This window comes from Strigops habroptila, chromosome 6 (assembly GCF_004027225.2).
Source record: "Strigops habroptila isolate Jane chromosome 6, bStrHab1.2.pri, whole genome shotgun sequence".
In the NCBI taxonomy this organism is placed as follows: Eukaryota; Metazoa; Chordata; class Aves; order Psittaciformes; family Psittacidae; genus Strigops; species Strigops habroptila.
Genome location: NC_044282.2, coordinates 50245335 through 50260620, shown reverse-complemented (window position 1 = coordinate 50260620; position 15286 = coordinate 50245335). Strand labels below are relative to the sequence as shown.

The window sequence follows — 15286 nt, the reverse complement described above, 5'->3', positions numbered from 1 at the left end:
AAACTGATGATTAACATGATTAGTATTTTGGCCATCCAAAAATCTCTGTCTTGCTTCAGACCTGTTTCAGTAAGTTTGTGTTCAAATAAATAAGCCTAAAAGGCATATAGTGGCTGCAAAATTCTGCAAGATGATCAACAGTAAAAGTTAGGATAGATGACCTTTGAAGGTCCCTCCAACCCAATATATTCTATGATTCTATGAAATGAGGTCCTTTAAAGACCCATTTAATTTTATTGAGAGTGTAAGGTTTGTAAAATAATGCTTTCTTTTTTTATTTTTTTGGTATGTTTTCTTAGGAGCTCTTATAATAGGATAATTTATTGATTTTACATATTGATTCTACCACTTACATTTGCAGTATAATTTTTCAATTTTTCTGTATAACAACTATTTTGTTTAACTTGCCTTCCAACTGTAGATGAATCATTACATGGCTCTTAGCATAAGCAGATACAAAGATTGAACCCTGGGAAAACCAGCTATCGTTGTGTGTGGTATTTTGTTGTTTTGTTTTTTTTTTCTTTTTTTTTCTTATTTAAAGTAAACATGCACAACAGTTTGTTGTTGGTGGTAGAGTAGTATTTAGCTTGGAAGTGCTGAAAGCTTTTTAAGACTTCTAAAAAAACCTTTTTTTTTTTTTTTTAAGAAAGATGAAGTCAATGCCTCTGTAGGAAAAATGTTGATTATTCACTTTTTGTAGAGACTGTTTGCTTTGCTGAAATGAAAGCTAATGCCACATGAGAAAATCAGTATTAGCTGGACTGGCTTTTGTAGCTTAAAAAAAGTCCGTGTTTGAAATCTGAAAGGCTCAAAGTAATGTCAAAAATCTTCCCTAGTGTTTTTACTAGTAAGAATTTTTATAGAGTACATTAAGTTATATAGAAAACATTGTGAGTAAACGGAGATCTATAGATCCAGAGAGTCAAGAATCTGAATACCATTCCAGTTAAAGAGCATAATAAACTTGCATATCCATTCTCCTGTGATTGCATGCAATTGATTACCTACAATGAACAGCACTTTAATGATCCTCAGTTGCTGCTACAAATTTGGTTTTACCCAGCTGTTCTTGGATCAGCAGGAAGATAGCACTTACAACTTTCTGAGGTATTACTGGAAATTATCAAAACCTACTTGGGGGATCTTGGTAAAGATTGCTTAAATCCCCGTCTCGTTACACAAAAAACGATCAGAAAAAGCACTTTGGTTACTGCATTTTTGTCATCAAATATCGTTAACCCACAGACACTGTTTTAACATTAATTATTATTTAAAGCATTCTGTCTTTAAGTCACCTTTGGTTAAAAGTCCAATTAAAGATTGAAATAGCGTTTGAGAAAACTCATATTTTTTGCGATGGAACAGTAGCGTTCCATACTGCTTTTCTTTAAATTCATTGAGGAAGAGAATATTTAATTTTCAAAATGCTTGCAGGCAACCATCAGTCAGTGAGACACACTGGAAGGAGTTGCTCCAGGATATGTTAGACATGCAGCAGAAAGTATATACATGCTTACATTCCGATTCTTGCTATGAGGTGAGTTTTATGTTTTCTTACCAATTTATGTCCCAAGTAAACTACAAATTCTCATTTCGTATTATTGCTCACAAATGTAAATACATTTTCATGTGTTAATGTTGCTTGGTTTTCTACTGGCTCTTTTAAGATACTTTCATTCAAATCAGAAACTTCGGTGTTAATTCATTTCGTCAAAAGACCGTCTGATAGATATCCTCTGCATCTTTTACTACAGTTCAACTTTTTTTAAATTGAGTCAACTTCTTGAGACTTCATAATTCTATGTACAAATGTGTTTAGTAATAAACACTTAAAAATAATGAAAATAAACAATTGTTTAGCTAAATGTTATCTTCAGTTGAGTAGTTCTTAAACACATAGTTCTAGTTTGATAATATTATCCAAGGTCCTTATAGGATTATGGACTTCCTGCTGCTTGCAGCTGAAGTAAAATAACGTGAGATATCTAATTTCACTGAAGGAGAAGAAATAAAATCCTGCATGTGCATAAACCCCAAACCTATGTCATTAATATTTGCAAAAGACAGCTGTTAAACTGATCTGGATGTGTCATTTGCTGTGACATGTATTGTTTATCTACATTTTCACTTTAATATACTCCAGTTTATTACAGAAACAGTGCCGCATCCACTACAGGCGGTGTTTAAATAGTCAAGAGTGTTTTATTACAGTTTGCAGATTTAATCGCTTATGGCTACCAATCTGATTAGCCCTTGGGAGAAGTTCTGAAAGCAAATTAGAAAAAAAAAAGCTAAGGAGAAAAAGTAATGCTATCCAACCTACACATAAAGAGAGTCACTCTCCCTTTGTAGTTGTTCAATTTGAAGTTGCTCAAAGAGAACTGCAGTTTATTTAATGTTCATGGTTTTGTGATAGGCTATGGCTTAGTGTACTTGGTGTATTTTTTTAAGTACATTTAAAAAACTTATTGTAGTAGAGCAGTCAGAAAATAATAGCGTTTGATCTTATTTTTTTTTATTAATATTGTTTTCTAACCTCTGTACTGTGTGATTAAAGAAACCCAAAAACAACCCACAACAAAAGAGAAATAGTCTAGGAATGCTTTGAAATGTAGTGCTGTTGTACACAATTATACTTTGATAACCTCAAAATTGGGAAATTGATGAGGCAGTAAGGATTTGCAGTCACGTGTGAGGTTTGTATCAGGATCTTTTTTAGCATGATGTGTACTCAGATCTGCTTGCATGCAAAGTGATTCCTGTCATCTTGAAGAAGGACTTCATGTCCATAAATTTTGAGAAGGGTAAATTGTATGTATGTGGTCTTTAAGGAAGAAGGATCAGCTATCATGCTTTGCATCTTTCAGTGTTCCTTGAGGATTAATATATTGTGAAAGTGAGGATGATACAATTGCATGGTTTTTTTTGTTTGGTTTTTTTCTTTTTTTTTTTTTTTTTTTTTTTTTAAGAAACACTGTTAACTGTGTTCCTTTCCAGTACATGAGGTGATTTGGAGAGGTTCTTCCTTGTGAAGAAATACTTTAATTTCAAGATTTGATTGAATAGGGTGGCATAGATTATCTCATCTATGCCTTCTTTCCCAGAAGAAGTTGGACCAGATGATCTAGAGGTCCCTTCCAACCTGGGCTTTTCTATTATTCACTGATCGTATTTCATTTGTTACGAAATTTAAAACGTTCACTAAAAGCGATGTTGTTGCAGCTGCAGTGTTTCCTGAAGTGATTAGATGCGTATGTTGTTCTCCAGTAGGACAATACTGACTGTGGTAAAATAAAATAGAATTAAAAAACCCAAAAAACCCAAAAACCCAACACCCCCCCCCAGCACTGCCTCCCCCAACCACCAAAAACCCCAACAAAATTTGTAAGGAATAGAGATAATTTTGAGTGTCTAAAAACAGGCAAAACTTTCACCTGAAAATAACAGGTGTTTAGTGGCAGATACAGCATTATATTAGTATGCATTCTTTGAAGATAGTCTTGACTGAAACTTAAAAAACATCTTACATGCTCAGTTCTGAATATTTTTGGTTCTTCAGGGATACAAAATTTCTTCTCATATATTGTTGGTTTTACAGTGCTAATACTGAACTGCCTTTTCAGATTCTTACATCCTATTAACACTTCAGAATGTAGGTATAAATAATTTCTGATCTCAAAGTCATACTGTAAAAAGGCAGCTAATAAGCTTCTTTCTTCAGGAAGTGGAAGTAACCAGCTACTAGTTAATTTCAGCTTTGCTGAAAGAAATAGTGAAAATACTCTCCTTGTAGAAGTTACATTTTCTGCTTGGACTGTATATATTCTTTTGACTTCAAAGATCCTTTTTATTCAAAGGGGTTGGTTCCATATAATGCACTAAGTTTATCTGAAGCTGCTGCTCCAGATTACTGAATTATTGTTCTTTCTTTTAGATATTCACGGAAAGTCTTTTATGCTCAAGCAGTATAGACAATATCCACTTGGCTGGGCAAATGATGCATTGCAGTATTTGGTCAGTGGATCTACCAAGTTCATCGAAAGGGAAGCCGCAGTACCGAGTCAGCTATGCAAAAAGTATTGAACTAGTTTTGGCTGCTAGCAGAGAATATTTCAATTCTTCAACGAGTTTGACTGATAGCTGTATGGATTTGGCAAGGTATATTTACAATTATCATATGTAAATATATATTGATCTTTTAATTGAAACTTAAATTTTGTTTTCCTCGCAAGAAGGGGTGAATCTTACCTGGGTTTATTTCTCTTTAGGTAAAATTGCGTGGTAAATGAAAATACTATCTTTGGCTTCTGTAGGATTTTTTTGAATGATCTGTTACAGAATTCAGGTTAAAGAAGAAGAAACGTGGAAGTCTTTCTTCGTGGATAAGAAGCTTTTTGTGTGTGGCATTTCAGCCTTTTCCGCTTTACAGCATTGAACCACAATTGTGGCCTCAGTTACTATAACAATAGAAGATAGTGTTTTGCTGAGTCTTTCATTTCTGTTCTTACTTTGGTCTTTCCTGATTCTGAGAGTTCATTTGAGTTTATCTGGCTCTCTTTGTTACATTAAGAAATAAGCCAAATTATTCTTGAGAAAGGAATTCGGGCATAGAGCAGCCTTGGAGATTGTGGTGTGGGTATTCATTCTTGTGTAGATTTAGGTATGGAAGTATTTTCTTTCACAATTTAGATGCAGATAGGTGAAATAATGGGGTATTACCTATGTAGAAGATTGGTGCCTTGGCTTACCTTAAATATTTAAAATAGAGGCATGTCTTATATTTCCAGCCTTTCTCTTCTATTCTAAGAATTTGTTGTTTCACTGGTATTGTTTTGTTAATAAAAATGACTTTTCCTTTTTCCTTAAGTCATAACTCCTCCCTCCCCTGCAAAAAAATACTACAAACCAAGCTATAAAAAAAACTCCAACAAAATCCCAGAACCAAACAAAAATACTTACGTATGAACTACAAAGGAAGACATGTCTTTATAAAGTACTGCTTTCACTTAGACATGAGTATACTTACCTACTAATTACAGGAAAAAAGATTAAATTATTTCCTTTTTCCTCACGATACAGATTTATCTTGACCCATAATGGTATATACATACATGTTAACTTTTTTTTTTTGAGTACTGACTACAGTAATACAGTCAAACTGTAATAAATTAGGCTTTTTCAAATTAAGACATTTTTGTCAATAAAATATTGTTACTGTGAATCTCTGTGGATTGAAAAATGATATATTTTGCATTAGGGATTAAAGGAAGAACATTTTTGCAGCTTGCCTTGAGTGACAGTTATAGTCTCCATAACTTAACTACAAAATTACTGAAAAAGTGTTGTTTTCTTCTCCCTAATCCCTTTAAGCTTGTTCCTCTCTCCCATCTCGAATGCACACAGCCTGCTCTGGTTGAAGATGTCCCTGCTCATTGCAGGGGACAGTTGGACTAGATGACCTTTAAACCTTCCAACCCGAGTCCTTCCAACCCAAACTATTCTATGATTCTATTATTCTCTAATCACTACGAAAAACTGTTTTAATGTCATCATAAAATTAGGGTTTATTTACTTTACCTTTTCCCCAGGCTTCTATTAAGAGTCTTTTCCACTCTCAGGCTCTGGAAATATAAAAGTAACATTCTTTCTCATATATCATAAGGGTCAACTTTTATCTTACAGGTTTATGGTGATACTTGAAAATACGCAGACGGTAGCTTGAATACTTGCTATAAATGTTCACTGTGTATTTATTCCTTTTAGTAAGGTGTTTTGCTCCTTCTCTGAGTTTTCTTGAATCAGTTGTTTCATGTTAACCCATTTCCATGACTGATTATCACAGTGTGTAGGTCTCCTGGTAGCCTTCCTGTTTGAGTTGTTTTAGGCAGAACGTATTTATCTTCTCTTTAGCTAGTTTTCTTTCCTTTGACTCCTGTATTAGTCTCTACCCTGAAATGTTTGTCAGTGCTCCTAAAAAATGTAAGAGCTTCAGATGGGAATATAGCTAACATACAGTTGCATTTTTGGCATAAACATGTCTATTTCTTAATAAACATGTAGAGATAAAAGCCATATGACAAATTGCACAAATAAAATACTTTCCTGATTTAATGTGCATGGTGAATAAGCCTTTTGAAATCTTTGAGACTATTTTGCATGTGGACTTTTTTTAAACATGTATTAATAAAACTACATATGAACACACTGTACCAGAATGGGAGTTTTATTTTAAAAAGTAATCTAAAAGCTGATTATGTCAATATAATATTCATAACACATGATTTAAAAATATTTAAAACGTTGTTAGTAATTGTATGCATTAATTCATCTGCACAGCAATTTTGTGGTTTGTTTTGTTGGGGTTTTTTTAATCAGCTTTGTTTTCCTTTGTGAACCTAGTTGAGGAAACTGAATTTGTGACAATGGCTCTAACATTTCACTTTCAATTGAATTCTTAGATTTTTGCTTTTGTCTTCTTGTATGTGGCAACACCAAAATGCGATGGTTATAAGAGAAATAATTCTCTAAGTGATTACATATTTAAGTACATGTTTTCAACATCTTTCATTAAATTTATTGCAAGTCTATATTCAAGAGGGTTTAGGTAACGTTCGTATCATAACTAGGTGATGAAGTCTGTGGCAGTCCAAGATTAGAATGCTGTTAAAATGTTTATCCAGCTGTAACAGAGATACAGTACCAAACACTTACAATATGTGTTACAGGACTAGTGAGTTTTTTGACAATTCATAAGCGCAATAAACTACTGATTTCCCTGTCCCTCCCCTCTCCCGCGTCTTGAACTTCAAGTTTATTCAACAGTTTTTAGAAAAAAAATGTTTCCTTCCTATTTAGGTGCTGCCTGCAACTTATTGTGGACTGTCCAAGTGCTATTCAGGAGGAGCTAGATCTCATTCGTGCTCTTGGCTACCTAGAAGAATTTGGTGTGAAAATGTTACCGCTACAAGGTACTGCGTATTTTTATTCTTTGTATGATTAGTTGAATCACAGGCATAAATGTGTGTGACAGCTAGTTTACTACTTTGTGAATGTTGCATGCACATACCAAAAAATGATTGTCTAAAAACATTTTTCAGTTGATGTGAGATAAGAAAGATGTCTGCGTATGGAATCTGGGTTTTAGGACTTAGTTTTAGCAGGATTTCTTAGAGTACTGAGTAGCTGAAGCTCCTGGTGACCTCACCAGAAGTAGTTTGAGCTCACCTTTTATTTGCAAAATAATCTGCACCTGCTCATGTGCTAATGACCTGTAAAATAATGGGTGGGAGAGAGGTACTTCATTTGTAGGCAGTTTTCATGCCTCCACTGGGCTGTTTGATTTTGAAGTACATCAAACCCAAGGACACTGGAAGTGCACTTTTGCAAGGTATTTCTTCTGTGACTTGTTTAAAACTTTAAATCTATTTCAGAGCTCTCAGTCCAATGATATGGAAAGTTGTTGGACAGAAGTTGGAGAGAAAAGATGATTATGGATAATGAGATAAAGGGGAAAATTGAATATATTGCATTATATTTTATTGCTTTTAGCTTGTGCCAAAGTAAAAGAGTTCATTGCTTTATGTTGTGGGTTGACCCTGGCTGAATGCCATGTGCCTGCCAAAGACGCTGTATCACTCCTCAGCTGGGCAGGGGGCAGAAAATAGAATGAAAGGCTCGTGGGTTGAGATAAAGACAGGGAGAGATCACTTACCAGTTACTGTCACAGGCAAAACAGACTCCCCAGAATACTTTTTTTTTTTTTTTTAAAAAGTACCAATCAAATCAGAGTAGGATAACGAGAAATTGAAAATAAATATTTAAAAAAAACCCTTCCCTCTGCCCCTCCCTTCTTCCCAGGCCCAGCTTCACTTCTGAATTCTTTATCTCCTCCTCCTCAGTTGTGCAGGGGGAAGGGGAATGGCAGTTGTGGTCAATTCGTCACATGTTGTCTCTGCTGCTTCTTCCTCCCCAGGGGAGGACTCCTCACACTTCTTCTCCAGCATGGGGTCCCTCCCGCAGGAGACAGTCCTCCATGAACTTCTCCAATGTGAGCCCTTCCCATGGGCTGCAGTTCTTCATGAACTGCTCCAGTGTGGGTCCCTTCCATGGGTGCAGTCCTTCAGGAACAGACTGCTCCAGTGTGGGTCCCTTCCGTGGGTGCAGTCCTTCAGAAACAGGCTGCTCCTGCGTGGGTCCCTGCGGGGTCACAAGTCCTGCAGCAAAGCCGCTCCATTGTGGGCTCCTCTCTCCATGGGGCCACAGGTCCTGCCAGGAGCCTGCTCCAGCACAGGCTTCCCACGTGGTCACAACCTCCTTTGGGCATCCCCCTGCTGTGGTGTGGGGTCCTCCCTGGGCTGCAGGGGCACAGTAAAGCTTAAATCTGTGGCACATGGGCAACTATGTGAAATTGCACGAACCCTGGTATTAAAAGCTCTCGAAAAGGCTAACAAGAGCACTAAGTACCAATGAAACATGCTGATGGTCATGTTTTACTTCTGGTGTTCTTCAGAGAAATACTGGGATTTATAGAAAGCACAGCTGGGTCTATGGAAAACAAAGCATGTTCTTGGTGGCTATTGTTACTTTACTTTGGTGTTCTCTTGTTCTCTTTTTATCCTAAGTATTACTTCAAAGTGAGCTGATGCTCTGTATGATATATTCAGAAATCTTAACATTTCTTGACTGAGAATAAGTCTGGCTTCTAGAACCTGCAATATTGCACTGTCGACTCCCAGATCAAAAATATTTTTAGTCAGTTTATTCAAGCTGTAGAAAAGTACACACATTTTCTTCATCTTTTTCAGTGCGGACATGAAGATATAATTTTAAAAAAGTGGCAACATAATAGTGCATTGACAGTATGTATAATATAACTGATCTAGATTGATTAGAATATGTGAAATCACACCTGTAAATTCATTAATGATCCTGATTTATGCTTTCTTCAGTATCTTGTATGTAAATCAAATTAATCTAGTAAGATTAACATTCTGTTTTAAAGTTTTAAGGAAAGCCTTCAAATGGTCAGTTACTTTGATAGACTGTCATTAAAATAGCCTTAAGGATCAGTTATTCCCACAGTAAAATTTAGCAGTAAACAAATTTGCACTTTTATGTTTAGTTTTCTGTAGAGCTTCCTCCCCCCTTCTGTTGTTAGCAAACTCAGGAATTAAGGTTGTGAACTATTACTGTGATGTATTTTAATAAAATCTGTTTTGGAGACTCCTTATTAACATAAGAGTTGAAGAAGAGTCCATCTTTACTGAAAGTGTTTGACCCATTGTATTACTTCAGATTACTTTTGGTTATGTTAGATATTTAAAAAGAATCTTGCTTATACAATCAGTGAATGAAAACATTTTGCTGCTGTATGCTAATATGTGTGAGATAGAATATTGAGTATGAAAGTAAAAGTGTAACCTTTCCCTGCTCTTCTATTCTTAATTAGTTTTAATCTAATTTGCTTTCCAGAATTTATTAATAGAGTATTCATTATGTCATTGCTTCTTCGCTCATATCGCGAGGCCTAATATCGTGTTTTAAGCCCAATATGCTGAGGCAGAGTTCATCCCCTGTGCAGACATTAATGTCTTGCTGAGTGTTAAGTGGAAGATCTGCATGCTGTTCCTCTGTGTTCCGAGGACTTCCATGAAAACGTTACCTTTTTAAAGCAGCAGCCTCAAGTTAGCCACCCACTAACTAGCTAAAAAAAGCCCTGGAATTGGTTCATCATATTAAATTATACAATTAAGGTAGTTGTTTAGTTCTTGGTGAATTAAAACAGCGTGAAGATTTTGCCTATAACAGTTCTTTCAGTCTTTTTGATGTATCCTGTCCACCCTAAAATCAAATGTAGCATGAAATATTAGTTGCTTACAACATTCTGAGTGAAAGTTAGTGTCTGTTTCAGCAGGCTTTCTGAGACTGTTGCAAAAATAATTAAAAAATCATAGAAAAGATATGGTTAGTCATATAAATGTAAAAACATTGAGTCTAAAAACCCGAAACAAAGACGTTTTCTTTCAGGTTGGTCTCTCCTTCCTGCCTGCCTGCCTGCCTTCCTGCCTTCCTGCCTGCCTTCCGCCCTGCCTTCCTCCCTCCCTCCCTCCCGACTTGCTAGGGATTTGGGCTGGATATATTGTAGTGTTGTCTAACTTTTGGTTCATAGGTATAATTGAGGATCTGCTTGCAAGTAACTTTGGGCTACTTTTCAGATTGTGTTTGCATTCTTGTACGCCCTAACACTCTTTCTGTGCCTACATTGTTAAACCAGAAATACAGCAGTAGGCGTCATTTGTACAGTCCCTAACACCAGTTCTTCTTTCAACAGTGCGTTTGTGTTCAGATCGACTTAGTCTCATCAAGGACTGTCTTGCTCAAATGTCGACAAATTATAAACAGTCCGCTAAGCTCCTGGGACTTGCAAATTTGCTAAGGGTTGCAGGTAAGCTGTGTTAATAAGCATGAATTCTAATGCAGCGTGCATTTGTGTTATGCTTTAGGACATTTGAGTTGATCATTTGAATGTGTGTTCAAGGATATCACATGAACTAGATGACCTTTGAAGGTCCCTTCCAACCCAAACTATTCTGTGATTCTGTCATCATTAAAAGTCATCTGGAAGAGCAGTCACTTAAGTAAGAGGGGAAAAAATCTTCTATAATGCATAAACTTCAGCTGTTAGACTTTTGTCTGTGCTTTGTGTATCTTCTTTATGCGCTAAAAATAATGCATTAGCTTGAGTATTCATTTGAGCAGCTGAATGTCTTCAAGGATTGAATCCTAAGGATGTTAGGGATTTGGGGGGTTTTTGGTTTGTTTTTGGGGGGGGGGGAGGGGAGGGGTTGGTTGGGTTTGTTGGTTCTTTTTTTTTTTTTTTTTTTTTTTTTTTATAATCTACCTACAGTGTCTGGCAGGTCTTTTGATTTCTGAGAAACATTTCATCAATGCAACTGCAAATGCAGTACTGCTGTATTTTTGTAAGGTAGAAATAGAATTTAGAAATTCATACTTCATGCAGCATGATATATAAAATCAGTGCATTCCGGCTTTGTCACTGATGCATGCCTGACTAATTCCTTTCTCTCTCTATTTGTTAAATTGTGAGGTTTTTTTGTTTGTTTGTTTGCAAGACTTTTGGAAAAAAATATCCTCATATTGGTTCTTAAGACAAGATTGCTGTACCGCTCTTGCTCTCTCCTTTGTGCTTCCTCCCACATCAAGTTAGAATCTGTTAGTTTTTCTTCTTAATATTCTGAGTTCTTCAGACTAATGCTGCTGATTTTTATTTTACCTTCTCTTTGAATCTAAATTATTCTCTTTGAGAAAGGGAGAAGTGAAATCCGCAGTGATTCTGAGAATCTTAGAAACACCAAGTATTTTGTCCAGTACTGTTATCCTAGCTCCTTAGTTGTAGATTGGCAGCTACAGTGCAATGGCATGTATCTTTGAACAGGGAACAAACTCTTGGGTCCTATCTCTAGAGACTTAAAGATATGAGGGGCAATGTATGTGAGGCAGAGAACTTTAGGGAATTCATATAAAGCTCTTTGATACGGTAATGTCTGTGTGCTAGTGTATAATCATAGTGACACTTACTGAGACACCACTGAAAGGAGGGATATTTAAAGCCAGATGATGAAATGGCCTCCTGATTTTTTTCTGTTTTGTGTGGGTACCGATCTGGAGAAAACCAGAAGATGATTGTGTGAGGTGATTAATTTTTAAGCAGGTGAATGAGTTAAAAACGTCTTCTTGTGCTACAAATTGTATAGGTATTCTAAGAGTGTTGGGCTCTCTGACTTAATGGTTAACTTTGGGAATAATGCCAATGGTTGTCCCTGTAGCAAGTATGGAATTTTAATAGTAAAAGTATATTCCAAGAATGAATCTTGATAAGAAATACACTACTTTGACACTTACTTTTCTTGTCTCTTATGCGAAATAAGCAAATAACTCAAGTGACTTTCAAAGTTATCTTTTTATTTTAGAATAATATTTATTTGAGAAGCAAAAATAGCAAGCAAACGTTTTTCTTTTGGAGAGCGTGTGGTTGGGTTTTTTGTTTGTAGTAGTTCTAACCTTTTGTGACTAAAAACCATTTCAGTATCACTGAGGGATGACTAGTCATATTGCTTATATAGAAGTGCTGTTTTCTGTGCAGGATATTCATTTATAAGCAAGATATGGATTCAGTATGAGAATGCCATAGTTGTGATTTTTATCTAAACTTATTTGTTGTAGGAGATAGGCTATGGAAAACAGGTTTCTTTCATTTTAAGAAACTCAGTATTTCTTTAATCTCTTTTCATTTTTCTGGACTTGAAAGCTATAAACAGCATACCACTATTGCTGCAGGGGTTTTTTTTGTGCCTGCCGTTCCATCCCGTTGATGAGTATCCAGAGCAGTGTCCAAAAGCATACAAAAGAAACACGATTGTCATTGCTATTTTAAATCATGCAAGCAAATGCAATGTTTTCCCAATAAATAGAAGAAAGTCACTAGAGTCTTACTTTTGTAGTCTTAAGTTACTGCTGTATGTACTTCCAGTGAGTGGTAGAATAGGTAACCTTACAATGAATTTAAAGGTGCTTATGATTTTAATAGCTAGGTTAATGTACCTTTGAAAATAGATTTTAAGTGGAATGCCGATGTAACCTTAACCATAGTCTGTAAAGGAAGAGTCTTGTAAAATTTAATAGTAGGTATAAACCAAAATAAAATCAAAGCAAAATATGTAGAAATGGTATTTCTGTATTTGTCAACTTATAATTTAAGTTACTGAGTTACAGTTAGTTTTTAGTATGATGAAGATGAAGAATTATTTAGGACTTATTTTAGCCATAAGAATTATAAGAAAAACTAATATTATTCCAGAAATTAGTTTGCAGCCAAAAGGGTAGCTCACACAAATTTTAAGATTTGTGAATGAGTGTATTTTATTTTAAACTGAATATTAGAAAAGGAAAGCATTCTTTGCAGTTTTAGCACAGTTAGTCTTTATTAGCAGGTTTAAAACTACTGGGAAAGGGTAACTTGATTTCTAATAGCTTATGATGAAAGGGAATGGTTTTATAGAGATATACTGGGATGAGTCTGAATACTGGAAAAGAATCTAGGGATTGAACTTTATGGACTTGCTTAATGAAGATTTAGATAAAGTGCTGCTCATTAGTGATTGTGATGTGCTTGCTACATCTATTATATATTTTATACATGTGTATATATAAAGTATATAGTATATGCTATGCTATATAGCCTATAAAATACTATGAACATATATATTTTAGTTTAATTTCTAAGAGAATCCATTTGCTGTGCATACAAGGGTAGAGTGCACATGGTCATCCTGAAGGAGCTTCTGGAGCTGTGTTCTCTGAATACGGTTTGTTTAGAGCAGAGCACTGAAAGTGAGTAATAGGATTTACATTCATACTTATCAAAGCTAAAAGTTTGCTTAGGTAATGATATATCAGCTAGCTTCTTAATTGCTTCAAAGGATTTGATTAATGACAGTAAACTCTACTTAAACTTCATGTCACTACCTCTGTAAAGGAAGCACACAAGTGTTATCTCAATTTCACAGATGGGCAAAGTGAGTGAGGGAGAATGTGCTCAGCATGACAGCCAGAAAATCTGCAGCTGTTCAGGGAGCTGGAGCTGTTGTACATCTCCTGATTCTCACTTGATTCCCACACTCTCAGTTAAGAAGGGTGTGAAAGAATTCACTTTGTGCAATTACTTACAAAATAGAGGAGCAAAAAAAGAGTAATAAATAAATCAATAAATGCTTATGTATCAGAAATCAAAAGCATGTTCTGTACCATTACTGTCTATCAAAAAATCTAATGAGCATTACTCTTCATTTTTTGAGGCAGACTCTCTAGAAATGTTTTCTGATCGTTATTCTCTTCTCTCTCAACTTTCTGTGGTAATTTAGTTAATGTTAATATCTCTAAGCTAATTCTAGTAACTTTAAGATTTGCTCACATTCCTAAGTCAGGGTTATTTTTGAAATCCACTTTCCTCAACACTGACATTCTTGCTTAATGCATTGAGAAGTAACCATACAGATGGTTTCTGATCTCTTAAATGTAGGTGACATAGAATTTCTAGAGTACGCATACAATTTTGATACCATTTGACTTTTAAGTTTTTATGGCATGGTTTCATTCATGATAATGTTTCATCCACTCACAAATAGCATGTATCTTACCCAAAGTGTTTCAAAAAGCTTTTTTTTTTTTTTTTTTTACCCTTTTCTTTATATGACCCAAACTGGATCCAGACTTTCAGAAGTATTTCTTTTATTTCTTAAGGAAAAAATGATTTTCTGTTATTTCTGAGATTCCGGATTTTACTTCTCATCATTTGTAATAGAATCATAGCATCGTTTAGATTGGAAAAGACCTTTAAGATTACTGAGTCCAACCATTAACCCAGTAGCACTGCCACGTCCACTAGTAAACTGTGTCCCTAAGTACCACATCTACACATCTTTTAAATACCTTCAGGGATGGTGCCTCAGCCCCTTGCCTGGGCAGCCTGTTCCAGTGTTTGACAACCCAGTCAATGTAGAATTTCTGTCATCCTCCCATGGTTCAACTCTAGGCCATTTCGTCTTATCTTGTCACTTGGGAAGATGCCATATCTGCTTGTCTCAAAACGTCATAACAAAAAGATGCAGAAAGAGCTTCAGAGAGTTAAATCTTACTGGGTTGAATAAGCCTTTGAATGTAAATGCATTTTCCTTATTACATAAGGAGACAGTAGTCCAAAGGAGCTGAACACATGCAAACTTTGACAGATAATAAAAGGGAGACAAAGACATCCTTTCCAGTTTCTGAACTTGATTTGTTTGAGTCTGGATAACAGACATTAACATTAAGGCTTAATGCAGAATTACTATGTAATGTAATATCACCATTTTAATAGTTTTTCTCATTGAACCTTTCTTGGTTTTAAATCTTGGATGTCTGTCAGAACGGGAAAGGGAACAATTCAGAATTCAAAACTCCCACTTTTATAAAACTTTATTATTAAAAATACCTTCAAGTAAGGCATCACAAAGCTGAAGCAGTGATTTTTTTCATATCTGAATAGAAGAACAAGACCATGCCTCACAACTGCAGTAGGTAGCATTTTAAGTGACTGCTATGTTGAGGCAATGAAAGCCACGTGAAGAAAGGCTTGGGCTGTGTGTTGCAGGGGATTCACTAGTCATGTCAGAGGTGACAGTTGTTCTGTAGCATAACAGCATGTGTCAAGATAATGAAAGTTTAA

At 35.5% G+C, this 15286-nt stretch overlaps 1 protein-coding gene across 3 annotated transcripts in view; it reads left to right on the top strand.

The window, feature by feature from the left end:
• NBAS (NBAS subunit of NRZ tethering complex) overlaps nt 1-15286 on the top strand; it is a 176713-nt gene that overhangs the window by 49789 nt on the left and 111638 nt on the right. For all 3 annotated transcript variants that reach the window (XM_030489718.1, XM_030489716.1, XM_030489719.1), the window contains exons 29-32: nt 1438-1540; nt 3938-4161; nt 6859-6971; nt 10334-10447. In XM_030489718.1, coding sequence (XP_030345578.1) covers nt 1438-1540; nt 3938-4161; nt 6859-6971; nt 10334-10447 — 554 coding nt within the window. The remainder of the gene's footprint in view (nt 1-1437; nt 1541-3937; nt 4162-6858; nt 6972-10333; nt 10448-15286) is intronic.